Below are 27,937 nucleotides of genomic sequence, written 5' to 3' on the forward strand. Positions count from 1 at the left end.
GTCTAATCACAGGCGGACTCCTCTCCGACAGTTCCGCTTACGGTGAGTTCTAACGGTTAAATGTGACCGCTTTCACGCAGTCTCCGCCCGGTTATCCTGCCTGCCATGGTGATAACCTCTGCCGCTTATGCAGTTGTTCACATGCTACCGGTTCCGATGCGGTCTCTAGCTTGACGGCTAAGTCACATGACACGAGGACACGTAAATACGAGGTATTCAATACGAAACGCAGCGACCTGGAAACAGGACACGGGGGACACGTTTTATATATATTTAATAATATATATATATATATATATATATATATATATATATATACTGAAATATAGTTTTTTATCCATATTAAATTGCAGGTTGCAGCTTATCTAATCAAATTAAAATATAATTACTTCTCAAAGTTCATAGTTCACTTTAAAAAAATAAATAGAATCAAATTTACAACTTACAAGCACATAAGAAACTAAGTAGTAAGTACTTACTAGTAATTATAAATTTAGAACTTAGATATTAAAACCATAAAATGCAGATTTTCCATTAAGTCATCAAAATCAAAATGTATCACTGTTCAGTGTTTACAATGTACATAGATAGATCATAGACTATAGTAGATACTGACTCCTGAGAGAATGCCAATGGAAAATACAAAAGAGTAGATACTAGATACAAAATAAGTAGGAATATCATAGCTCGGTACTGGTCCATGATTCATGACTCATCACTCTATCAATAGTCCATGTCCTCTATGTCATAGTCACCATCACTGCCACTGCCATCTGACTGTACTCCATCCTCCTCCTCTATGCCCATTCCAGGATCTGCTGCCGTGGAGGATGACCCCTCAAGATGCTGTGTCTCATCATCAAAAGTCACTGGCTCTAGCACTGGGTCATTAAGATCCATGTTGGCTAATGCCAACTCAATACTGTCGTCCAAGCCCATATAATCAGGAAACACATCCCACATCTTTGTTTTTCCCTTCAACCACTCCTGTCTCTGCCTGTAAATAAGACGAAGGTTGGTGTGCACATACACCATTGTCTCCGCCCTGGATTGCTCAAGCCTGCTCTTTTTCAAACTATATAGATTCCCGTAAGTGCTCCAATTCCTCTCACAACAAGAAGATGAAGTAATTTGAGAGAGGACCCTCAAGGCTAACTGTTGTAGAATAGGGCATGCTGCCCCATGAGTTGCCCACCATGCATAGGCACTTTTGACCCCTCTATCTCCAAGTACATCATACGCCCCAAATCTCCTGGTGCCAGTGGAGAACTCTACAAAGCCTTCCTCCACCTCAAGAAAAGATGTGTTATCCTGAAACATCCTTCTGAATGCTATCTTCCTCCCCTGTGAAATCTCTCCATCCATGTGAGGAGGGTATCTGTGTGAGGTCCCACCATGGAGCCACTCTTGACTGTAGTACTTAGGATTCAAAGAGTGAGCTAAGCAATGCAAAGGTGTGCAATTCTTATCCCACCTAGAGATAAGAATATCCTGTATGGTGGACCATAAGCTCTCTGCTGATGTCTCATATGCAGGGCACTCATTCTCCATAACAATAGTCTTCACAGACTCAATCATGGAATCCCAACCCTCATAAACCTCTCCTAAGATGGGCTGGTCCGTGTCTGCAAACCGCAAGAAAGAAATGATAGGGTTCATGATCTTTATGGTAAGATCCACCCTTTCCCACCAACCATCATCTAACACTATGTCCTTTACCTTTTTTGAAGCTGTTTGATCCGTCTTTCTCCAAAAAGACCAAAGATCTGAAATAACCATGGCCCCAAGAGCGGCCTTCACCTCCTTCAACCTCTTAAGCATGATGAATGAGGAAGCAAACCGAGTATCTGCAATCTTCAACAAGGATAGATGTGTGTACTCTTTATATATTGTGAGGGCATTGGTATGGTTTTGCACAAAATTTCGGATATGGCGTGCATCCTCAATAAGATTGCCAATCCATGTCACATCTGAAGCAATAGATTTGAGTGCCAAATTCAAAGAGTGAACAATGCATGGTGTCCAAAATATTTGTGGATATTTAGTTTCCACAATCAAGCCAGCTGCTTTGCAAACAGGTGCATTATCTGTGATAATTTGCACACAACTTTCAATGCCTACTTCTTCAATAACTTTAATAAACAGCTCACCCATATATTGTGCATCCTTGTATTGTCCAAGAGCATCAACTGCTTTCAAGAAAACCGGTCCATTTTGAGAATATACCATGAAATTGATGAGAGGATGGCGTGCTGTATCTGTCCATCCATCAGAGACAATACTGACACCAGATGAGATCCATGATGATTTAATAGGTTGTAGAATTTTATCCACCTCCTTCCTTGCCTTCACCAACAATGTGGTTCTAAGTTTTTCTGAACTTGGAGGCACATACCCAATTGGAGCCCTATCAACTAGAGCTCGACACATCTCAATAAACATAGGAGACCGTGCAACATTAAAAGAAATGAAGTTGAGATAGAAAAAGAATGCCAATGTAAGATCAACCTCATCTCGCTGCTCACGCCGAAAAATCTTGTCCATTGGACCACTATAAGTTTGGGCTGCCCTCTTTTTTGTTGGCTGAATTTCTTTTCTCCCAAATCTACTAATATTAGAATTCCTCAAGAATGGAAGAGGATCTTCATTTTTACTAGTTTTCCTGCTTGCTGCCACCACATTCACAGAGCCAGCTGCATCCTCCCTTTCCAAATCCATTCTTTCGTCCTGACTGATAGTTTTGCATGCTCCAATTCCACAAGGAAGGCCCAACAAATGGCCCTTAACTCGAAAGTAAGTGCTCTTAAATTCACCCTTGCAGAAATTACAAGACCAATGCACATTCCCTCCCGGACCAGTCTTTGGCACTTGCTTCTTGGTTACATACTTCCAGAGAGGGTATTTTTTTAGCTGTGCTTGTTGTCTCGCTGCAACAGCATCATATGTTACTGTTGGCTGAGAAACACCTACAGCTTCACTTGAAGCACTTGGGGCACTATGACCAAGAGAAGGTGAAACAGAAACTGAAACACTTGGAGTTGGAGTTGGAGGGCGGGGACCACGAAAAGCACTGCCCTTACTTTGACCTCTGCCGGCTGCCTTGGATGATTGAGCCATTAATCTTCTCACTGTTATAAAGTCCACACACCTTCACCTACAAAAAAAACAATTAAAGTCACAATTAAAGTCTTGCTGTTTCTTACTGTTTGTAAATTGTCAATTTGTCACAAACCGCAATAATTATGAATTTGACACTCCTTTACACAGGTAAGAGGATGACTATTTAGTATTGACAGTTTATAAAATTATATCAGTGTGTCACTGTGTTTAGATTGCTACAGATATCTCATATGGGACTGTAACGGTGAAGTAACAAGTTATGAATACAGACAAACAAGCAGGGTTCCATGCCTTGAAGATGTCCTTAGAAGGTGGCAAGTGGGCAACTGATCAGAAGTTCAAGTGACTAGAATAGAGTATTAATTTTTAAATTTGTAATAGTTGATATGTGTCTTTAATTCTGTACATGCAAATGTGCTGTAGGATACAAAGTATAGAGTATTAAATTTGTAACAGTTGATATGTGGGCTAACATAGGGTTATTGTCAGCAATTGTCATGAATATTGTCATATATAGGAGCATGACAGTGGCTGTCATATCTTGAAGATGCCATACACTGCCATTAAGGGTTAGATTCAAATGGAGTTCTCTGTCATATGCTAAGAGCACTGTAAGAGCGCTTGTCAGGAGATCATTGTCATTATATGGTTTATACAATTGGTTATAAGTGGGCTTTAATTCTGTACATGCAAATGTGCTGTAGGATACCATATGAAGTTGGCCTCTCAGTGCAAACTGGAAATGGTATTTAAGACCTGCAATACAATCAAGCGAGTCACAAAAACCCCAACCAAAAGATAAAATAAACCCTGAACCAAGCAATTACCTGCTACAAGAAGATACAAAGGTGGATCCAGATTCCAAACAATAAAAGAAAAATCTAGCAAAGATCTGATCTGAAAGTCCAAAACATAAAAGAAATCTAGCAAACAAACGTGGCACTCTGAAACATTTCTGGGCTATCATTACAGAGTCGAAGATTGGGCTACCATCATAGGACAGAGGCATAAATGTATTACAGGATTGTGTTGCAACTTCTATAGGGTTGAAGACAGGGATATCATTACAGGACCAAGATATGACTTTGTTGCAAGACTGTGATCATATGTGTGCTATCTCTACAGGACTGAAGACAGGGATATTAACACAGGACCGAAGCATGACCTTGTTGCAAAACTATATTATCATATGTGTGCCACTTCTACAGGACCGAAGCCTATTACAGCACTGTGTTATCACAGTGCTGTAATAGGCTTCGGTCCTGTAGAAGTGGCACACATAAAAGTTTTGACAAAGATCTAGTAAAGATCTGATCTGAAAGTCCAAAACATAAAAGAAATCTAGCAAACAAACGTGGCACTCTGAAACATTTCTGTGATGAAAAAACCATTAAAAAAATTTAAAAACCTGTGATTCGTGAAACATATGTAGCAACTGTAGACCCCTATGTTGTGCCATGTATTTCACTGTATTGCACTAAACACGCTCTAAATTCAAGAATGGGTCCTGGCTTATTTTGATAGACGTATATGGGTTATTCGTTTGTTCTTTTATGTGGGCTGTTAGTTTGGCTGTACTGCATTTGCACACGCCTGCGGCTGCTCATATTAAAATAACGTAAAATAGTGCGAAATGTGGATACTTGGGGGCTGACCAATGAACATGTTAAAATTTAAATATCATTCGGCTTACTGGTTTAACGCTGGTCTTGAACGAACACTCCCGCAGCTCGCTCCACACGACAGCTCCAGACAACCGAAAATAGGCCGGAATAGACCGACGCTTACGTTATAAACCACGCTTTTTTTTCAATACGTATTCAAACATCGAAATACGTTAGGGCAACGTATTTTATGTACCAAATACGCGTATTCCAAATTTATGACACGAATGGAAAACGTCGAATACGTATTCTATTTTTATGACACGTTAAAAATCGTATTGGACACGTATTAGGGCCGTTTTCGTGTCCAATACGTAAAATACGGGACACGGGACCCTAGGGGACGTGTCCTGTGACTTAGCCTGACGGTTAGGACCTGGCGGTCATGTTAACCTCGACGACTTATCCATCCGCTGTTCACATGACCTTCCGATACGGTCTATGTTGACTGTGCTGTTTAGACAGTTTTATGGTTTATTTGTAATGTTTTACAATGTGATTTAGGCTGAGAGCTATATGGTGAGGTTTTGAGGTCATAGAACTTAGGTTTAGGGTTAGGATTTTAGACTTAGGAATTGTATTAACACAAAGTTTTTGGTGTTGTGATAGGTTAGGACTTAGGTGTTAGGTTTGTAGCATGGTTTAAATGTAGTTTTAGGGTTTTTATATTTTACATTAGGTGTAAAAGCACCTTTTTCAATTATTGTCACAAAGCGACATAAAACCACATATGAATCATTGACAAAACAACGTTTGTGACAACACCCCTTACGAAATATCAAACCTTTGTGATGGACAACACAACCATGTCGACACCAAATCCTGCTTGTTGAACAACAAAACACATGTCATCGACCATTCCTGGTGGAATTGTCGATGAACTCAAGTCGACAACCAGGTACAACCCATATCGACTGAACGCCATGAAAACTATGAACATTACCTGAACAACCTGATCCCTAACCAACACTGTCGATCTGTCGAAGCTGAATTGAAGCGACAACGACACTGAACAATGATGACGACACCTGAACACCTGTACAGTTGAATCAACAAAGTCCTCCTGGATCACAAAGCTATCCATAGCGACTTCACGCTTTGGAAAGAGGTGAAACTCCAAGGGCACAAATATTATCTCAACAACCATAAAATTAAAAAATATATATATATTTTTTTTTGTAGTTAGTTTAAGAAATTCACTTGCTGGTTTTATTTTTACATCTATTTAGGCAGTTATAATCTTGGAAAAAAGTGCCTTAACTATTAGATCTAGTTAAGATTTGATAGAAGCCTTTATTACTCTGTATTTTACACTTGTCTCTAGTCATTTGTGTTGCAGATTTGCAGGTTCACAAGGTTGTACTTTATTGGATCTACAATTTACAACCACTTACAACAAGTTTTGCAAGCTTCCAAGTAAGTTATCTCATCTAGAACTTAACATATAGCTCTAAATCGTTTCCAAATTCATATTTTTTATCATTTAGAGCCATGTCCCCCGGATCGAATTAATGAAAATCCTATCACTTAGAAAAAAGGCAGAGAATATTTTAAGATTTGTGAAAGATGATCCTTCCCAAGATCAACCTATAATTCTGCAATCGACCGGTAGAGGAGGGCCATGGGAAATATGATCGTTTCTATATATCTCTAGCTATTAATAACTTTCTTTTGCACTATTGCATGCTTGACACTGGAGCCTCAACCAACATTATACCCCTTAGTGTCATGCAATGATTAGGACTGAAAATGAGCAGACCTTATAGAAATGTGTGTGTGATTGATTGGGGAGAGGTGAAGGTGCATGGGGTCATTAAGAACTTAGTTGTACACTTAGCAGTTGATCCTGACATCACCATTTTAATGGACATTGTCATCATTGATGTGTTAAGATTCCCGTGGAATGTTGTTGTCTAGGAAGATTGCTTTTGACTTTGGTGGATCTTTGCAAATGGATTTTTCTTATCTCACGATCCCCTCTTATGATGGAAATTTCATCACACAGCCTCGAGAACCACTTAGGAAATATCACGTGGAAGATCCCAGAGACCCCATGAATGATTTTGTATGCCTAATGGATATTCACATTGGAAATTGCGCTATTCTTTCCCATTCCTCAGCCCTTGGTCCTATTGAAGAAAGTGATAAATTTTGTGTTGATTTCTGGTAGCATCGGATGTGCTCTAAGTCTGAAATTTTGCAGGGAGGCTTGGGCACATGTATTTCAAAGAACCCAGAAAGCGTTTTGGGAAATTCCACCCGAAGACAACTTTATTAAGATAATTAATTATTTTTAATGGGTCTTTAAGTCTAAACTTAGGAAATTAAAATAATTAATGGGTATTAATCTAACTGTGGGTGTAACTTCTAGAAGAAGACGAGGATCAAGCATAAATGATCAAAAGTTCAATTTTCTGAAGCAGAGCAGCGGCCGGAGAGATTTTTGATAATGATCTTTTGTAGTGAGGGGCAGGGATAGTATCCAAAGGGAAATCTTTCTTGGTCGGAGAATACTCAACAGAGAAGAGAGAGAGAGAGATCCAACAGAGGCAACGCATAGCTAGAGGCGCTGAAGCAGAGCCACGCATGGCCATGTAGAGGCAGCGTAGAAGCCAAGAGGGAATCCGAAAATTCGGTGAAGGAATCGATTGCAGAAGTCGGAAGTCGGGGTGTGAGACCGGGAGGTGCAAATCGAAGTTCCTGGGTAGCAAATTGATCAACTGAAGGGGTGACGCTGCGCTGATGAGTGAGTGCGCAGAGGCAACCAAGGGCAGTTCATTCAATGGATGGATCAACCAGGATTTCCAGTGATAGTGTGAGGTAACCTCACTTATCTCTCTGTCAATGATATTCTCTGTAACTGGATTGCCGGCAAGGCATCCGAAGATTATATTCAGAAATTACTACTGCATAATAATTAAACCCTTAGAGCTGCTGCATTGGTTTCCTCGCATTGGGTTTTTCCGGGGACATTTGTCCAAAAATATCTATGTCACTTGTGTTGTATCTTTTGCTTGTTCAGTTTCTTGTTTTGGTATATTATTTTAAGTAGTGAATGTTGCAGTTGTATTTACCTTGATATTCTCCGTAGAACACAGTAAATAACTTGTGTGGATTAACAAGTAGGAGAAGTAACATCATTTTACTGCAGTAGGGATTTCGGGTTTAGGAATTTTCACAATTTGGACAATGTGTTTTGATGGGGCCCAGTCTCAAATGAGAAATGGAGTTAGTATAGTTTTGATACCCCCTTAAGAAAACTCATTTAGTTTCTCTTACCTTTTGGAGTTTGAAGCCACAAACAATGTTGCAGAATATGAAGCTTTTCTCTTAGGAATTGACTTGGAAAATGACACGGGGATAAAATTATTACAAGTTTTTGGGGATTTAGAGCTCATCATCCTTCAAATCAAAGGAATTTATTCAACTAAGGATGATAGGATGAAAAGTTGCGAGGAGGCAATAGTTAAGCTAATTGACAAACTTCAAGCCTTCTCCATTAACTACATCCTGATTCCCAAGAGTCCAAAATGATCTAGTTGATGCCTTAGTTGTTCATGCCTCATCCAACCCAACATTGGAGACAATGACAGATGGATGATTCCTAACTGATGTTATCTATAGGTCATCTGTCCCAGATAACCTCCAACATTGGTAGGGTTACGAGGATGATAAACAAATTGAGAGGTTCATGACTAGTGAAGAAGAGTTTACGGATAGACTAATTGACTAGGATGGTTTAGATGGTATTTTTGAAGTAGTTGACTAGGGCGAAAAGGATAAAATTCTGAAAGTTTTGGTCCCCTTTAAACAAATCCTTGATTGACATGATATGTGTAAGTAAAGAAAAAATTCCCCCAAACCCAAGGAATATATAGAAGTCAACGTTCAGCCAAAGACAAGCCCTAATATGATAAAAATTGGGAAAAATACTTCCAAAACAGAAAGGAAAGAAATTGATTCACTAATATGGGAATATAGGGATGGTTTTGCTAGATTGTATGATGAATTTAAATCCTACAAGGATAATATCATACAACACACGATCCCTTTAAAGGAAGGAGCTAAACCATTCAAGAAAAAATTAAGGAAAATAAACCAAAACTTCTGCCCTTGGCTGATGGTGTGGCCCATGGTATAAATGCATTTCATGTGCTGTTCGAGCAATTTGCATTTTAGTACCTGAAAGAATTATCAAGTTGGAATATCTACTAGAAAGTTTGTTTAACATTTGATGCATGTGATAAATTTTAATCTCTTAATAAGCCGCGTGTATACATTGAATTTTCTTAAAACAACATGCTAACCCCATAGGGACATGTTTATGTGATCTCTTTCATTTCGAATATTCAGATTGAATGGTCAAACATTTAATCCTCTCTAATTGGTCACTAATGATTCATGGAGAAATTATGATGAAATTTTTATGAAGTGTTTTGGCCAAATTAAAATTGTGCAACGTTAAATGTTTAACAAGACTTTCTTGGTACATTTATTTGAGATAGTTATCTATTATTTGTTTCAAGCATTTGTACGTTCATTTCAAGCACACATACTCTTTAAATGGGATAAATATTGCCAATGAGCGTAAGCACATGGTTTCTTTACACACCTTATCAACAAGAAATTCCCTTAGATATCTAGGTTAGAGAGTTGTTCCGACGTCTATAAATAATGGCAAGGTTTGTCGTTAAGCCACTAAAATTGTGGTTTGGGACTCATACACAAGGAAAACTTGTGACTTCAGGAGGTTACTCATTGAGCTTAAGGCTCGCCTTGTTGGAGGTCCAATTTACCCCTGTTGGTACCCATTTGAGTAGTATCATATTAGACAGAACTAAACACAGACATCACTTCCATGTACCTTGAGTATATCGAAGGTCACCCTAGGGTAAATCCTGAAGCCATCCATTCACCCGCCTGACTGTTATAGTGCACCGAAAACATCTATCAAGAAGATTACTCTCTCGTACTGGCCTTGCGTTAATATATTTGAGGGCCATAGCACCAGGCACACCTCTACTATGAGTCATTTCTTGCTCAGAAAAAGAATACCATTGACTTGCATCACTTGAACAAAAAATTACTTTTTAAATCATGGGTTTGAAATGGACGTATTTTTATCTATGTTGCAAATTTCACTGATAAATATGATTGATGTTTTGCATGAAAGAATCAATAAATGAGTCATCATCATACCACAACCTTGGGGAAACCGGAAATGTCAACATCTTATCTAAATCATATCATCAGTGATACCAAACGATAAACTTAGAACTAAAGTCAAACATAGGGAAACCTCCCTTGGCTACGAAAAACACACATCCGAAACCTATAAGTGAGGGGCAAGGCTGTCTAGGTGACAGTGGGTGGCTTTCCTGTTAGTATCCTTAGGTTCTCCCCCTGGTGAGGTCGGGACTTTTTCTCTAGGGAGAATCCGAGTGATAATACAACCCACATAAAAGACTTTTGGAAAATGAATCAATCTATTCATATGGTTCTCTCTCAATATGCTGATTGGTTTTTCTGTTATTGTATGTCCAAATTCCAATAATTTCTTGAGATCTAACCATCAGTATGCTTGCCTTACCAGGTTTTCCACTATGGGCATTTTGACTCTCCTTTATCTGATCAAAGTACCTTTCGAAAAGGACAAGAAGTTATCTTATCTGTTGATGAGCATCGACGGGGTCTCAATTCAAGGTAGAGTATGTACTGGTTTTGATAAATGACTGAGTTTTTTTCATTTTCTGTGAATGAATGCTGCTGCTGGACCCCAGTTTAGTGATTTGGAATATATGTTCTTCTTTTCCTTGATGGAACTAGAACTTGCATGGTTGCAACAATGTTTTTAACCACACTTTTTTTGCTTGTCAAAAATAACATTTTCATGAAAGCTATTTTGGTTCTTACTCATTGCTCTCAAATTTTAATGCATTTCCTTCTTAACATCTCATCATTTACAACTTTTATGGGAGAAATTATATGTTCAGATCCATTTTTGGCAGATATGATGGTAGAAGCTAATCTAGGAAGTGTATTTTTGAGACTCATTTGGAGAATTGCCTGAAATAATACAAATAAAAACTGAACAATACTTATGACAACTCTTGATAAATCTCTCAATATTTGGGGATCTTTTGTTGTTTCTTCAGATTGTTTGCAGATGCTTTCCAAAGTTAGTTGATGTCAAGACATTTCTTTTTACACACTGAGGTATTAATGCATTTGTTGCTTAAAGTGTTTACCAGAAAACACACTTTGAGGATCAGCTGTATATAAGATCAGATAAGATAAGATAAGGTAAGATAATTTTATTAATGTCCAACGAATGACCATAAATAGGTCAATGGGACTGAAGAATACAACCAGTATGATTACAACGTGGGAGTGCAAATGCAACTCCTAGAAAATGCCAAATCTAAATCTATGGTAAAATGAAGTAAAAAAAAGATACAATAATAGGACAGCCTCATAAACATGCGTATAACCGGATCATGTAGAAGGCTAAGTAAGTAAGTCCAGGGCTGGAGCTTGATGATGTCAAGAATGCCTGAGTCTGATAGCCAGGTCTCTTATATAGAGTTTTTCCCTGCATAGCCAGACCTCTTCAATGATGTTGCTTCTATGCAAAATGATGGCAGAGTGGAAAAATTCCCCAAGTTTGGAGGAGCAACTTTGGGAAGCAATTGGGTAAAAATATTATAGAAATAAAGGAAGTTGATGAGAATAATTCTTCCTGTAACAATACTTAAAATCTACTAGTTGTAGTGAAAGTGAAATAACTTGGCCAAATATAAGAAATCCAAAGCATAATAGATAAAGTGAATTATCATCTTACACTTTCCATTAAGTATATTTGACACTAGTGCAGTCTAAAGGCACCCACTGTTAACCGAGATGTTGATGGAAAATGTGTTGTAGATATGTGTATTAGATCAGGCAATCAATTGCTGTCCATCATTAGAATCATGAACAAGTCTAAAAATGGTATAGCTGATCGATGGATTAGTTATACTGATTACCTGGTATCTACCAATCCGTTTTGCTGTTTGATCTTCAAGTACAAATGTAAGCAACAAATCAGATTGTTGACCTAGTGCCTCATAGTTTCTTCCCGCAAGGTCTAACGGTCGCAAGAAACCTAGGAAAACTCCTCTTGTTTTAGGACAAACCTATTTAGGGTGTTGCCTTCATCCTCTCTTATCCTTGGAGAAATAACGATTTTCTGCCTTTTACCCAAAGGATGATACAAATGTCTTCTAGTTGTCTGAAGACAGACATACTATGGTGCACTAAAATAGCAATTGCATGGAATTTTCAACTATAAATGACACGACACAATCATTATGATAAAATTACGAAAATACTTTAATCATGTATAAATATGTCCAGAGCGCAACTATGTCTAATAATGAATAGAAAGATGAATCTAGTAATAAAAGGCCTTGTTGTTACTCAAAATGTATAGGCACCGCGACAACGACTTAGGTTGGAGGCTGTTAGCTTGACTTCCAACCTCGCCATTTAAGCTGTCTCCCAACAACAGGTTATGGGGGGTGTTACAATTTCATTTGAGCTTTGCATTTTCTCTCTTATTGTTGCTTGGAGCTACAAGCTTACACTTTACTTTGGGCAATCCATCCTTTACATGCAAGCATTTTATAGTCTTAACAAACTTTGATTCGTTTCCATTTACCTTGGTAAATTGTTTCATGAGCACTTGAATACATGCTTCAATTTTATGCTACTTTGTTATCTTGAATATTGGAGCAATTTATTGTCATTGTCTATTTGAAACAAATTTTACTTTCAAGCAATTACTTGTATCATTTTAATTAATTGATGAAACACATGCAACACTTGTAAGCTAATTTTATTCCTCCAATTGAAGTTATAATTGCAACTTATGTTGAACACTATTTCATTTTCAAGCATTGCAAATCAATTTTTTTGAAGCATTTGCATGTATCATTATTTTAATTTCGAGAATTAACACGATTTGCATTTCATTTAGACATTTTAATGTAGGAAGGCCCCAAGCCTTATTAAATTTTTACCTCCAACATAAGTTGGTTGAAGTAGACATCTCAGGGATTCTCTACTCCTCTATTGACTCCTCATTGTGAGATCCATATCATTGGGCGAGGGTGAGGTCTGAGGATTGAAGAGCTAAATTGTAATCTTGTTGTAGAGCTAATTATTAAAATTAACCAAGAGCACTTTCCATTAAATTTACGTTACTTGTCTCTTGATGGTTTGAGTTTTCATATGCAAAGTCTATTCCAAAAGCAAGTATTGTAATCATTTCAAACAAGTGTTTTCTTTTCATGTTTCAAGTCTAATTGCATATTGATATCTTGGTTTAGCACTTCCTTTTTTTTACATTTCCAAGTTAAGTACTAATTTTTGGGTTTTGGCAAGATATGTTTCACATGTTTTGATTTATAAAGTTGATTATCTCAAAAGCATTTTGTATCTTACATAACTTGTGCTAACAATTCTTATTTACATTTCAGGGTAGCTTTGTTTTCTCTTTTGAGAGCATTGCATTTTACTTTGAGCAAATATATCTTTAAATCGTTGAGCAAATTCCTTATAAGGCACTGATTTTATGGTTTTTAATCATATTAATGATTGCCATTGTTATTTCAAGTTGCTCACTTCATATTTGCCCATAAATCCTTAAAAGTAATTCATTTTCATTATAACACTCTCCTAGAAACTCACATCTTTTAACTTAACTTTTCATTAGGGACCACCCCCCTTAGCTAATCTAGGAGATAGCTAAAACGAAGAGAGTCGGGATTAGTTTGATAACCCCTTCTCTAAGTTCCCTACCACCAACCACACCTTGTGGGGTTGAAGGCTTTTCTCACTAACTTGTAGGTAGGTGTAGGCGGTAGGGTCAACAGGGGGTAGACCCTATGGAAATGAAATGATGAAGGACAAGTTGGGAACCAACTAGTCTGGGAGACACAATTGAGTGTCCTAGCACTTGTTTAGATTTAGCAAGATTTTAAGGATTTGATTAGATATATAGATTTGAAACCAGTGCCTTATGGAGTCAACACTCTTGCTTTACAGATTTTAAGACCAAGTATCGGATGGACAAATGTGGCTTAAATGCATAACTATCCTATATGAAATGCAATTCCTAGGACTTATGTGAAATGCAGGAATCTTGGTTGATTTTACTTAAATGCCTAGTTTAAGTATGACCTTTGATCTTTATCTATATTGAGCCTAAACTCTATAGTAAGTGGCAGAGAGAAGTCAAGGTGAAGCACACGAGGGTGTGATTAATGATCCCTCTCTTTGAAATCTAACGGTGCCTCCGACGCTGCAAACACTGTGGCTCTGACGACTGCAAGGTCACCATTTTAAATACTAGAAAGGTTATACTTCTCAAGAGAAGACGAAAAGGTGGTCCTATCTCTCTATCAACCAAACTTATGCTTGGAGGTTAGTTATTAAATGCACAATTAATTCCAAAATGCAATGTGTAATGTTCCTAAATAGGAATACAAGTGATATCAAGAAAATAAACTGTGCAACAGAATATAAAAACGAAATACATATTAAACACCCATGGAAATGCTGCAAATAAGGAACCGCTGAGCCATATTACTAGAATTTTGCAAGCTGAATACAATATATATTGGAATGGTACGCCTGGGATTGTTCCAATGGACAAGAAAGACCAACCCCAGGTGGGAAAATGGCTGAGCTAAAGGCTGCCCAGCTGCTGCAACAATCTGCACTGCACTGCCCCAGAAAACTACTACATTGTTGAACTTCGACTGGCTTGAAAGTGCACTAAAAACGCCCAGAACTTTGTGTCCTTTTAACCTCAGACTCCTTGGACAAAACCCAGAAAAACCCATAAAGGAATTTGGTTGGTTTTGAATTCTGTTTTTCGACCCCCTTGGAGCCTCTCCCCAGCTATGGCTGCCAAATTCGACCTACTGGAAACTACCTGCAAATCCCTCTGCAAACTCCTCCAAAATGCTGGATTTACCCCTGCTATCCAACTCCTAACTATCCGGATGGCTCTTGGCCAAGATCAACTGCTGCCCAAGTCACCACGAATTTTTGCTGGGTGGCCTCTGCGTTGTCCCTCTGCTCAGAAATGAGAATTGCTGGTATGTTGGTTCAGCTAGCTGCAAACTCTAGTGAAAATCCCTGCACTATGCTGCTTCCTCAGTTCCCGGATCCCCCAACAAGCAATGAATCTCTTGTTGGTCTTCAACTCCCTTTGCGTGTTTTTTGGCTGCCCAAAAATACGCACTTCCCTCTCTGTGCTGACGACTGAAGTGCGTTGCTGCCCCTGACTCCCTGAAACTTCTGTAGAACAACCTCCATAGGGCGGGCACAAATGGTCCCCCAAAGTAGAGGTTGAATCTCCTGTGTGAGAGTCGTGGCTAAATAGCCGGTAGACTTGCTAAACAACAAAGTGTACAAGTGAGTGTTTGTTTGCAAATGTAGAAGATGATCCAAAATGAGAGCTGATCTCTACTTATATTCCCTTGGGCCTCCTTAGCCTCATGTGGGCCCCTCCATCCACCCATTCAATTTCCCTCCAAGCATATCGAATGGCCAAGTTCGAATTCCCCCATGTGGGTGGCCCCCACATCCCACTAGTTGCTAAATAAAGTCAAATTTGCCCCAAAGTTCCTAAGTCGAAGTGTGGGGTCCTCTTCCTAAGTCAAAAATGTGCCAAAATTGTGTAGTTGCACCCTGTGACTAATGTTTGTGAGAAGGGACATGACAGTCCTCCCCTCCCAAATGTTGCTTGCCCTCAAGCAACCTCAAAGTTGGGTGCTCCAATATGTGCTCACCTTCCCAGGTGGCATCCTCATCCGACAAGTTCTTCCAGCGCACCAAGAACTCCCTGATGGTCTTGCTCCTCAGTCTCCTTTCCCTGCTCTCCAAAATGGCCTCTGGTTCCAACACCAAGTGGCCCTCATCATCTAGTGGGTGTAGATTAGCTGCTTCCGTCCCCTGTTGTCACAACACCTTCTTAAGGCATGAGACATCAAAAACAAATTAGATCCTACTCCCTTGAGGTAGCTCCAACTCATAAGCCACCTCTCCAACTCGTCTAGTCACCTGGTAGGGCCCATAGAAGCGTGGATGTAGCTTCTCAGCCCACTTCTATTTCAACGTAGACTGCTTGTAAGGCTGTAGCTGAAGGTATACCAAGTCCCCCTCCTCAAAGTGTCTCTCTATCCTGTGCCGGTCTGCGTAAAGTTTTTGCTGATTTTGGGCTGTCACCAAATTATCCTTGAGAGCCTTGAGGATATCTTGGCTCTCTTGGACCCAGTCTTTGGCCTTTGGGGCCCAACTGTCTCCAAAAACAATATCAGCAAAAGTCAGTGCATCATATCCATAAAGGGCACGAAAAGGAGTCATACCGATGGACATGTGGTGCGTGGTGTTGTAGCAGTACTCGCCTAGATGCAACCACCGAATCCACATCCTTTGCTGATCTGTCACAATGTTCCTTAGGTACCCCTCCAACCACTGATTAACTCTCTCTGTCTGGCCATTTGTCTGAAGGTGATAACTGGTGCTAGGAGTGAGCTCCGTCCCAACCAACCTGAAGAGTTCCTGCCAAAAGCCACCCATGAATTTGCTGTCTCTGTCGCTCACTATGTTCTCGGGGAGCCCATGTAGTCTGAAAACCTCCCGGAAGAATAGCTCGGCAACCCATGCAACTATGTACCTAGTGGGGATGGCAACGAAGTGGGAAAATTTGGTCAACCTATCGACCACTACGTATACACAGTCCCTCCCTTGTACTGTGGGGAGCCCAGTGATGAAATCCATCGAAATGCTTCCCCATTTCCCCTCCGGGATGGGAAGTGGTTGTCACAATCCTGCAGGGTGGGTCAGCTCCCCCTTCTTCCGTTGACAGGCCTCACACTCTCGTACGTATTGCAGCACGTCCTCCTTGAGGCCCTTCCATGTGAATCTCTCCGGAACAACCATATAAGTCGTCTGGAACCCCTGGTGCCTGAACAATGGTGAATCATGAGTTGCCTGGAGTACTCTCTCCCTCAACTGTGAGTTGGGCACTAAGTAAATGCGCCCCTTGTAATAGATGACCTCATCCATCACATGGTAACGCTGATCTACATGTGTCGCCTCCAATATCTCGCATGCCCTCCTGTCCTTGGAGTACTCCACCAATAATTGAGCCTTCCAATCATGGTAGATGCTCATGAGAGATAACCCAACTGGTCTTCGAGATAGAGTATCGACCACCACATTGTGCTTCCCCTGCACATACTCTATGTTGAAATCATAGGCTTGCACCTTATTGACCCATCTTTGTTTCCTGTCATTGAGGCCATGCTGCCCCATGAAATGTCGAAGACTGTTGTGATCAGTTTTCACTCGGAACCGGTTGCCCACCAAGTACTGGTGGAACTTGGCTAATGCATGCATAATGGCCAACATCTCCTTGTCATATATGGAATATGATAGCTCATGCAGTAGGAGCTTTCGACTCTTGAAAGCTATGGGATGCCCCTCCTGTGACAATACTGCTCCAACTCCTATCCCAGATGCATCACACTCCACCGTGAATAGCTGGGAAAAGTCCGAAAGTGCCAAAACAGAGCGACTGCTAATCACCTTCTTGAGGAGATCAAAGGTGACCTGTGCTCCATCAATCCATGCGAAGGCCCCCTTCTTGGTCAACTCGGTCAAAGGTGTTGCCAGCTGCGAGAACCCTTTGACAAACTTCCTGTAGTAGGTGTAAATGCCCAAAAAGCCCCTCAGCGTAGTCATGTCTCGAGGTATTGGCCAATCCCGGATGGCCCGAATCTTCTCCTCGTGGACTTTCACCCCATCTCCTCCAGTGATATGCCCTAGGTAGAGCATCTTTGTCAACCCAAACTCGCACTTGGAAAGCTTGGCATAAAACTGTTGCTCCTCCAGAATGCGCAATACATGCTCCTCCCATGTCCGACTGTAGATCAAAATGTCATCAAAGAACACTAGCACAGACCTCCTTAACTGTCCCTGGAAGACATGGTGCATGCATCACTGGAATGTGGCTGGAGTGTTGGTTAGCCCAAATGGCATGACCAAAAACTCAAAGTGCCCATAGTGGCATCGAAAAGCTGTCTTAGGGATATCTTGATCCCTCACCCTGATTTGGTGGTACCCTAAATGCAGATCAATCTTAGAGAAGTACTTGGCTCCTCTAAGCTCGTCCATCTGCTCGTCAATGCGGGCAATAGGGTATTGGTTCTTTAGAGTCTTCTGGTTGAGGGCTCGACAGTCAATGCACATCCGAAGGGTTCCATCCTTCTTCACCAGCACCACTGAAGAAGCAAAAGGACTGGAACTTGGCCTGACATGGCCCAATGCAAGCAACTCCTGGATGGCCTTCTCTATCTCGTCCTTATAGGCTTTGGGATGCCTGTAAGGAGTAGTGATCACTCCCTGTATACCCGTTTCCAACTCATTGGTGTGCTCAAATCCTCTATCTGGTGGTTGCCCTGGTGGAATGTCCCCAAACCCTACTGCATACCTGTCCAACAAAGTCTGTATGTCTGCTGGTGGTGGCTGTGCCTGTCCCCAGCCTCTGAGATCCTCAGCTCAACTGCCCATGCAATGTCCCCATGTTGTAATTTAGCCCCCGTCCTGTGGGCCGAAATTATCTGAGGTGGGTAAGACTACATGCCTCTCAAGACTACCAGTTTGCCATATGGCTCAATGAACTCCATCTTTGGTTTCCTCCAATCCGTCATGACTCGCCCAAGGGAATACAACCACTGGACACCCATCACCACGTTGGTGTCTGGCACATCGACCACAAATAAGTGGTCCGCCATTGAGTAGTTCCCCATAACTACTGTCAAGGAGGGCACATACCTAGTGCAATGGATGGTACGATCATCTGGCACTAGGACTGGGAAGCCCTCGAACTCTTCTATGGTGAGGCCCCTCCTTTGGATCAATTGGGCATCTATGAAATTGTGGGTAGCCCCACTGTCCACCAGCACTGACACCCTCTGTCCTTGTACAATGCCTCTAATCCTCAGTGTCAAAAATTTAGGAATCTCGCATAAAGAAGCAAGAACTCCTGTTGGGGCGAGAGATGCACCTCCCTGTTGAGGTGGTGGCGTCGGACTCTCTCCATCTGTCCCACCGCAATCCTGCTCCATCTCATCCTCCTGGTCATTCTCAGAAAAGACCTCAATGTAGTGTGTTCTACCTGTAGTGCATTGATGGCAGGGCTTTCTGCATGTGAAGCACAGCTTCCTCCTCCGGAGATCCTTTCGTTTCTCCTCATCTAACTGCCCCCTCCCCTGTGTGGTCCTCTGCGATGGGGGTCTAGTTTCATGCCCCTTCTGTGGGAAAGGGGTCCGTGCAGGAAATGGTGCTCTAGTCTTGGGGATGACCCTCTATAGATCTCTGGCACACAAGACTGCTTCCTGCAGCGTGGAGGGTCAACCCTCCTTGCCTCAGATAGATTTGAGACCATGACTGACACCTGTAGAAAATCTGAAAAGCACTGCTTTGGGTTGCCTGTTTGGTGCAGTTGGGTCAGCTCTTTGAAATAAGTCTCCGGATCCCTCTGATCAAATTGCTCCACCACCCTCTAGGTGCAGTCCTCATAAGAAACTATTTGGGCATGCCCTAGGGTGGTCAAGCCATGAAACTACCAATCATGGGCTTCCCCCTCCATGTGTAGCGTGGCCATCTTAATGGCTTCCTGCTTTGTCATCCGGTTGAGTTGAAAGTATGTGTCCATCTTTTCAACCCAAGCCTTGGCCGTGCACTTGGCAGTGCCATCAAAAGTAGGGAAATACATCCTCCCTATGGTTCTTTGCAGCTCATAGTTTTGGGTCCCTTGTCCCCCATACCCCTTGTTCTTCTCACTCTGCTTGAGCTTGCAGTAATCTCTGAAGGAGAGGGCTTCTTTGAAGTCTTCACCCATAGACTGCCACTCTCTAAAGTAATCCCCCATTTTAGGAGGGTCTTCCTCCCTTGCAGGCTCGATTTGTGCCATTGGCACGAAGGAGGGTAGTGTAGCTCGAGTTGGCACACTAACTGAAGGGGTTTATCCAACATGGATTCAGTTTTGCCTACGGATCAAAGTCTTCAAATGCAAATGAAAGTGGTATCAGAGCAACGAAGCACAATCGTTGGATCAGTCAGATCAACAAACGAGAGTGAGGGAGATAGACGGCTCAGATTAAGCCACATGTTAGCAGAACAAAGGAGTAGTGAGGGGTTTATCCAATGACTGCTAGTGAGGGGTTTATCCAAAATGGATTCAGTTTTTCCTTCAGATCAAAGTCTTCAAATGTAGATGAAAGTGGTATCAGAGCAACGAAGCACAGTCGTTGGATCAGTCAGATCAACGAACGAGAGTGAGGGAGATAGACGGCTCAGATTAAGCCACGTGTTAGCAGAACAAAGGAGTAGTATTCGTAAGCGGTAAGCAGTATCTCATGCGCTTATAAAATGGTAAACGATATTCCTCAATTTCACGCGATTAATCTTAGCGCGACACATAGCACGAGAAAACCACTTTTCTTGTGCGCTGTCGATCTAATATCAGTCGTGCAAGAATATGCGCGAGATTGAGCGATAGTTGTTCGATTGGACAGGTCACATCGACGGTGGAGATCGTCCAGGCTAGTTTGCGAGCGGACGACGCGATAGCCGTTGGATCACGCGAGATCGATGGTGGAGATCGACCAAGATAGTTGGCGAACGAGTGACGCGATAGCCATTGGATCGGATGAGACGTGGTAATGGATATGATAAACTTGTATTTATTTTGGTGTCGGGATCTTCGCCGGAAAAAGGCTAGACGGTCGGGGTCAACCCCACGACCGACGATCCTTTGATTTTATGTTATCGCATTATCCTACATTCATCATAGATTGCAACTACATATGGTATATCAATACCATATCACAAACAAAACCAATATGTCGAAGGGTGGGACTTGGTTATCCAAGCCACCAATTTTTTAATAAACTGTGCAGGTGCCGAATCCGCCCTACCACCAGTGCGCAGTCCGAGGTGGTTTTATGTAGGCCGAGGTGGTTTTTACATACAGAGGGTGGTTTTGCAGGGACAAAGGTGGTTTTGGACCATTTTAGGGGGTATGGAGGTCACAGTGGGCCAAATATGGTTGAGTTTATACTCATTTGACTTGAAATCTCGTGCTGAATGCAATGGTGATGTCCATTTTCTTATTTGAGACTCTATTTTCGAGCTCATACCTGTAACAACAATTTGAAGACAAAATAAAGAGGTCAGCACTGGAAGCAAAAGGACTAGGAGACGTAGCCAGAAATTCTGGTGAACTCCTTTATTAAATTTGGTTGTGTTGATGTGTTTGAATGTGTTTTCAAGTTGTTTATGTGTTTATGTTATTCGTAATCTTTTCGATCTGTTGCACTAAGTAACATAAGCGAATTCACACATAGTCTATAATACCTTTTTCATTAACAGATCAAGTGGTATCAGAGCAACAAGGTTTTTAAGGTTTGACAAGTTTGTGTGGAGATTTGAATGCTTACTAGGTTAAGGCTCGGATGAGGTGAAGGTGAACTTGTTGAGGCGAATCCAGAGATTGGAAGGGTCTTTTCACAAAGAGGGATGATAGATGAAACTCCACTTGGGTCAGAATCTCAATTCTTGGATAGTTTCATGACGATACGTGCAATGGTGGAAGAGATGTATCGCAAGTTTAAGAAGAACAAAGATGAAGGCACTTCATCACCTAAAGATCAAGAAGATAAGGGAAAGGGAGGAATGCTTCCTCCACCATCTCCTCCATCATCACCATCATCGTCATCATCATCCTCTTCTTCTCATAAATCTAGTCCTTCTAAGAAGAAGAAGAAGAAATCCTCTTTGATCAAATTAGATGTAAAATTTGATTTGCCAATTTATGATGGAGAATTTAACGCTGAAAAGCTTGATAATTGGATAAGACAAATTGAAGTATATTGCAGGGTGTAGAAAGTTGTTTCAGAAAGAAAGAAGATCCAGCTTGCTAGCCTTCGACTTGGAGGAACCGCACTTGTATGGTGGGAAGGCAAGACACAAGCAGATCTCCAAAAGCATGGTAAAATCATTTCAACTTGGAATGAATTTGTTTCTGCTATTAAAAAGCAATTTTATCCTTTGGCTTATATGCAACAAGCAATGATGAGTTGGCAAACACTACGTCAATTAAAAGGTCAAAGTGTTCAAAGTTATACTCAGGAATTCCATAAGAGAGCTTTAACATTAGGCATATCATTGGACTCACCAGAGACATTGTTGAAATACATAGGTGGTCTTCATAGTTATTTGAGGCATACCATACTTATGTTTAATCCAACTAGCTTAGATGATGTATCGGTTCAAGCAACTCATCTAGAAGCTAGAGGCAAAAATGTAACCCAAGATGTTGGGAAATCATCCAAACCTATTGAAAGCAAGAATAAAGGCAAAAAGAAACTTAAATGGAAGGGAAAGAAAACAAACACTGTGAAGAAGGATAAACCTTCATGCACTCATTGTAAGAAGGAAGGACACAATGAGGCACACTGCTGGTCATTGCATCCGGAATTGAAGCCTAAGAAGTTTGGGAGTAAAGAGCGAAAGAATGTTGCTGCTATTCAAAAGGACTTGGGATCAGATTCAGGTGATGAGACAACGGTTACAACTATAGGTATAAAAGGTAAAGATTCTAAAGCATCTACAAGTACTTCTTCGCATTCTGTTGATAATGATAATGATGAGAGGAAAAGAAATGAGCTATTTCACATTAGAGTCATTTCCAAGCATACTAAAATTGATACATTATTTGATAGTGGGTCACAAGTTAATTTGATTTCTGAAGCAATTGTAAAGAAGTTGGGTCTAGAAACAAAACCTCATAAAAAGCCATATCCATTAGGTTGGGTGTGTGATAAAACTAAGCTACAAGTTACGAAACAATGTAAACTTCGTTTTGCTATTGGGTCAAAGTTTGTAGATGAGGTTGAGTTAGACATAGTCCCATTGGACATATGTGGAATTGTATTAGGAAGTCCATACTTGTACGATAGAAATGCTATCTTCTATCGAACTGAAAATAAGTATCAACTCACTAAGGATGGAACTGAATATATTGTAAGGGCTCATAAACTCAAAGATAATTTCTCTCTCATAAATTCAGGACAGATGAAAAGAATTGTAAATTCAAGTAAACAATTTTTACTTATGATTGTAAAAGCAAAGGATATTGATAAATCTGATGCTTTCCAAGGCTGTAATCCTAAATAGAAAGCAAATCTAGTTAAAGTTGTTTCCGATTATGATATTCTGTTTCAAGAGCCTAAAGGGCTTCCACCCAAGCGAGAGATAGAACATGAGATTTATTTGCAGCAAGATGCTCCACTACCTAACATTGGAATGTACAGGTTATCAGCTCTAGAGAATGCAGAGATAAAGAAGTAGGTACAGGAATTGCTCGATCAAGGGTTTATTCGACCAAGCACATCACCGTGCGGATCACCTATTGTGTTAGTGCGAAAGAAAGACGGTTCGTGGAGAATGTGCATTGATTTTAGAGAATTAAATAAAATCACAATAAAGAATCGTTATCCTCTTCCTCGTATTGATGATTTGTTAGATCAGTTAAAAGATGCAGTTTACTTCTCTAAATTGGACTTGCGAAGCGGCTACTATTAGATCAGAGTTACAGAACAGGATATATGGAAGACTGCTTTCAAAATGAATCAAGGACTCTATGAATGGATGGTTATGCCTTTTGGCTTAACTAATGCTCCAGCTACATTCATGCGAGTCATGAATGATGTATTTAGACCATTCATTGATGATTTTGTGATAGTCTATTTAGATGATATTCTTGTTTCCAGTAGAACATGGGATGAACATGTAAGGCATGTAAAGCAGATTTTAGATGTTTTGAAAAGATAAAATCTCTATGTAAAATTGTCAAATGTGAATTTGGTAGAACATCTTTGAATTATTTGGGTTATATTGTAGGGGGTGGTGAATTGAAGATAGATCTCTCTAAGGTCGAAGTCATTGTAAAATGGCCTAAACCCAATACTGCTACAGAAGTTAGAAGTTTCCTATGGGCAATGCAATATTGGAGAAAGTTTATTGCTAACTTTTCTTTGATTGCAACTCCTTTACATGCTTTGACAAGTGTGAAACAGGTGTTTCAGTGGGGAGGCAAACAACAGAAAGCCTTTGACACATTGAAAGAAAGGATCAGTACAACGCCAATACTAGCACTGCCAGATCTTCAGCATCCATTTGAGATCGAGACAGATGCAAGTGAATATGCCATGGGGGCAGTGTTGATGCAACACAGAAAACCTATATGCTTTCATTCTGAGACATTCACATCAGCAGTAGTTAATTATCTTACATATGATAAAAATTTTTATGCATTAGTTCAGAGTGTTAAAAAGTAGAAACATTACATAATGAGTAAAGAAACAATCATACATACAGATCATCAACCACTACAATACTTACACTCACAAACTAAATTGCAACAATCATGACATTACAGGTGGATGGGTTTTCTATAGCAATTTCATCTTGTTATTAGATATAAGAAGGGCATACATAATAAGGTTGTAGACATGTTATCAAGACCAATTATAAATGCATCCACAATACTTAAGCATAATTGGATAATTCATGAAATTTTTATTGAACAATATGCTCAAGACACAGATTTTAAGGATGTATATGCAACTTTAAGTCATGGCAAGCAGGTAGAAGAATTGGATTATTTCATAAAGGACAAACTCTTATATCATTTGGGAAAGTTATGCATTCCACAAACTGAAAGAGTTAATATAATTCGAGAAGCACATACTTCTCTCATATCGGGTCATTTTGGTGTAAGTAAAACAGTTGCACAATTACAAAAATTCTACTATTGGCCACGAATCAATGAGACAGTTTTTATATATATTAAAGGATGTACTATGTGTGCTACAAGCAAGCCAGGTAATAGAAAATTAGGCTTGTATACTCCACTTCCAATTCCTTCTCGTCCTTGGGAAAGCGTTTCCATGGATCTTGTTGGGGGATTGCCAAAGTTTAGAAAGAGTCATGATTATTTGTATGTAGTTGTGGATAGGTTCAGTAAGATGTGTATTTTGACACCATGTAATAAACAGGTCACAGCTGAACAAACTGCAAAGTTGTTCTTTCAAAATGTATGGGTTCATTTTGGGTTACCCACTTCTATTGTATCCGATCGAGATTCTCGATTTGTCGGGAAATTTTGGTCAAGTCTATGGGAGTTAATGGACACAAAGTTAAAGAAGAGCACGACATTTCATCCACAAACAGATGGTCAGACAGAAGTGGTCAACAGGACAGTGATACAGTTGCTTCGAGGATATTGCAGCAAGCATCCCAAACTTTGGGATGAGCATTTGTGTTATGTGCAACATGCTTACAACCATGCAAAACATTCTTCTACTCAAAGATCTCATTTTGAGACTTGTTTTGGTTTTATACCAAATTCTCCCTTGGATTTTGTCTTTGGTAAAGACATAGCAGTTGATGGACACAGTGATGTGGACAAAGCAACCAAGTTCATTGAACAAATCCAGGAAATTCACCAAGCAGTACAGGAATAGCTGGAAAGAAGCCAAGCAAAGTATAAGGTGCGACATGACAAGCATCGAGTTGAGCATAGTTTTCAAGTTGGTGATCAAGTTTGGTTGTACATCAACAAAGAAAGACTGCAAGGGGAAGGTAAAAATTTGAAACCAATTAGATATGGTCCTTTCAAAATACTTGACAAAATTGGTGAAAATGCTTTCCGCCTAGATCTACCAGCTTATATGCAAATCTATTCCATCGTAAATGTTGAAAACTTGCAATTGTATGAGCCTTCATTGATTGAAGATCACGAAGAGAAAGGTTAGCTACATTCCATTGAAGATCTTTTGCCCGAGTATCTCAATGAGCTACAAGAGGACACAATTCTTGACAGGAGGATAAGGACTTCGCGAAGGGGAAATGTTGAGTATCTTCGAGTTGGACTCAAAGGTACAAATCCGAGTAAAGTACGATGGATAGAGATTAAAAAAGTGAGGGAACTTTATCCTCACTTACTCGACAACGAAAACCAACTTTTGGTGGACCAAAAGCTTCCAGTGGGGAGGAGTGATGCAAAATGGATTCAGTTTTGCCTCCGGATCAAAGTCTTCAAATGCAGATAAAAGTGGTATCAAAGTAGTGAAGCACAGTCGTTGGATCAATCAGATCAACGAACGAGAGTGAGGGAGATAGGCGGCTCAGATTAAGCCATGTGTTAGCAGAACAGAGGAGTAGTATTCGTAAGCGGTAAGCAATATCTCGGGCGCTTATAAAATGGTAAACGATATTCCTCAATTTCACGCAATTAACCTTAGTGGGCGACACATAGCACGAGAAAACCACTTTTCTCGCGCGCTCTCAATCTGATATCAGTGGTGCAAGAATTTGCGCGAGATTGCATGATAGCCGTTCAACTGGACGGGTCACATTGATGGTGGAGATCGTGTAGGCTAGTTGGCGAGCAGACGACGCGATAGCCGTTGGATCACGCGGGATTGATCGACGGTGGAGATTGGCCAAGATAGTTGGCGAACGGGTGACGCGATAGCCGTTGGATTGGATGGGACTTGGTAATGGATATGATAAACTTGTATTTATTTTGGTGTCGGGATCTCCACCGGAAAAAGGCCGAACGGTTGGGGTCAACCCCATGACCGACGATCCTTTGATTTTATGTTATCGCATTATCCCACATTCACCGCAAATTGCAACTACATATGGTATATCAATACCATATCACAAACATAACCAATATGCCGAAGGGTGGGACTTGGTTATCCAAGCCACCAATTTTTTAATAAACTGTGCAGGTGCCGAATCCGCCCTACCAGCAGTGCGCAGTTCGAGGTGGTTTTATGCAGGCCGAGGTGGTTTTTGCATACAGAGGGTGGTTTTGCAGGGACAAAGGTGGTTTTGGACCATTCTAGGGGGTATGGAGGTCACAGTTGGCCAAATATGGTTGAGTTTATACTCGTTTGACTTGAAATCTCATGCTGAATGCAGTGGTGATGTCCATTTTCTTATTTGAGACTCTGTTTTCAAGATCATACCTGTAACAACAATTTGAAGACAAAATAAAGAGGTTAGCACTAGAAGTGAAAGGACTAGGAGATGTAGCTAGAAAGTCTGGTGAACTCCTTTATTAAATTTGGCTGTGTTGATGTGTTTGAATGTGTTTTCAAGTTGTTTATGTGTTTATGTTATTCACAATCTTTTCGATCCGTTGCACTAAGTAACATAAGCGAATTCACACAGTCTATAATACATTTTTCATCAACAGATCAGGGGTGATCGAATGGCTGAGAGGCCCCAGAAGTTCCCCACATAGAAACCCTTTAGGCATGGTCCTCCCTCTGTTCTGTGACTTGATCTCCTCGAGCATGTCTTTCTGCTCCTTGGCCAAGTCATTCAAGGCCCTCAGGAGGCTGTCGAAAGCCATCTCCTCCCTGCTTTTTCTCTCTGTCATTTCCTCCTCTTCAGCTAATGCTTTCCACTTGTCCTCCGTGCGGGAGTAATCTCTAACTCCCTTTCTCTGCTCCTGTACCTCTGTCTCTGGTAGGTGATGTTATGTTGGTCCCCTTCTCTCATAGGAGATAATCCCCACAGTTGAGCCAAGAACTAGGCTCTGATACCACTGTAATGTTCCTCAATTGGAATACCTGTGATATAAAGCAAATAAACTTTGCAGCAGAATATAAAAACGAAATACACATTAAACACCCATGGAAATGCTGCAAATAAGGAACTGCTGAGCCATATTATTAGAATTCTACAAGTTAAATATAATATATATTGGAATGGTGCACCTGGGCTTGTCCCAATGGACAAGAAAGACCAACCCAAGTGGGAAAATGGTTGAGCTCAATGCTGCCCAGTTGTTGCACTAATCTACACTATGCTGCCCCAGAAAACCGCTGCACTGTAGAACTTCGACTGGACGGAAAGTGCACTAAAACCGCTGAGAAATTTGTGTTCTTTTAACCCTAGACTCCTTGGACAAAACCCAAAAGGGAATTTGGCTGGTTTTGACCTCTGTTTTT

The 27,937-nt window shown here is 40.6% G+C and overlaps 1 protein-coding gene across 3 annotated transcripts in view; it reads left to right on the plus strand.

The window, feature by feature from the left end:
- LOC149142195 (threonyl and alanyl tRNA synthetase second additional domain-containing protein) overlaps positions 1-27,937 on the plus strand; it is a 264,846-nt gene that overhangs the window by 57,784 nt on the left and 179,125 nt on the right. For all 3 annotated transcript variants that reach the window (XR_016264627.1, XM_089448951.1, XM_089448952.1), the window contains exon 3: positions 10,378-10,487. Coding sequence is in view for 2 of the 3 variants with exons in the window: in XM_089448951.1 (XP_089305077.1) it covers positions 10,378-10,487 (110 nt within the window). In the remaining variant the exon portion in view is untranslated. The remainder of the gene's footprint in view (positions 1-10,377; positions 10,488-27,937) is intronic.

Source organism: Pinus tabuliformis, chromosome X (assembly GCF_031772625.1).
Source record: "Pinus tabuliformis cultivar Carrire ecotype Pingquan chromosome X, CPIR1, whole genome shotgun sequence".
NCBI classification, from domain to species: Eukaryota; Viridiplantae; Streptophyta; class Pinopsida; order Pinales; family Pinaceae; genus Pinus; species Pinus tabuliformis.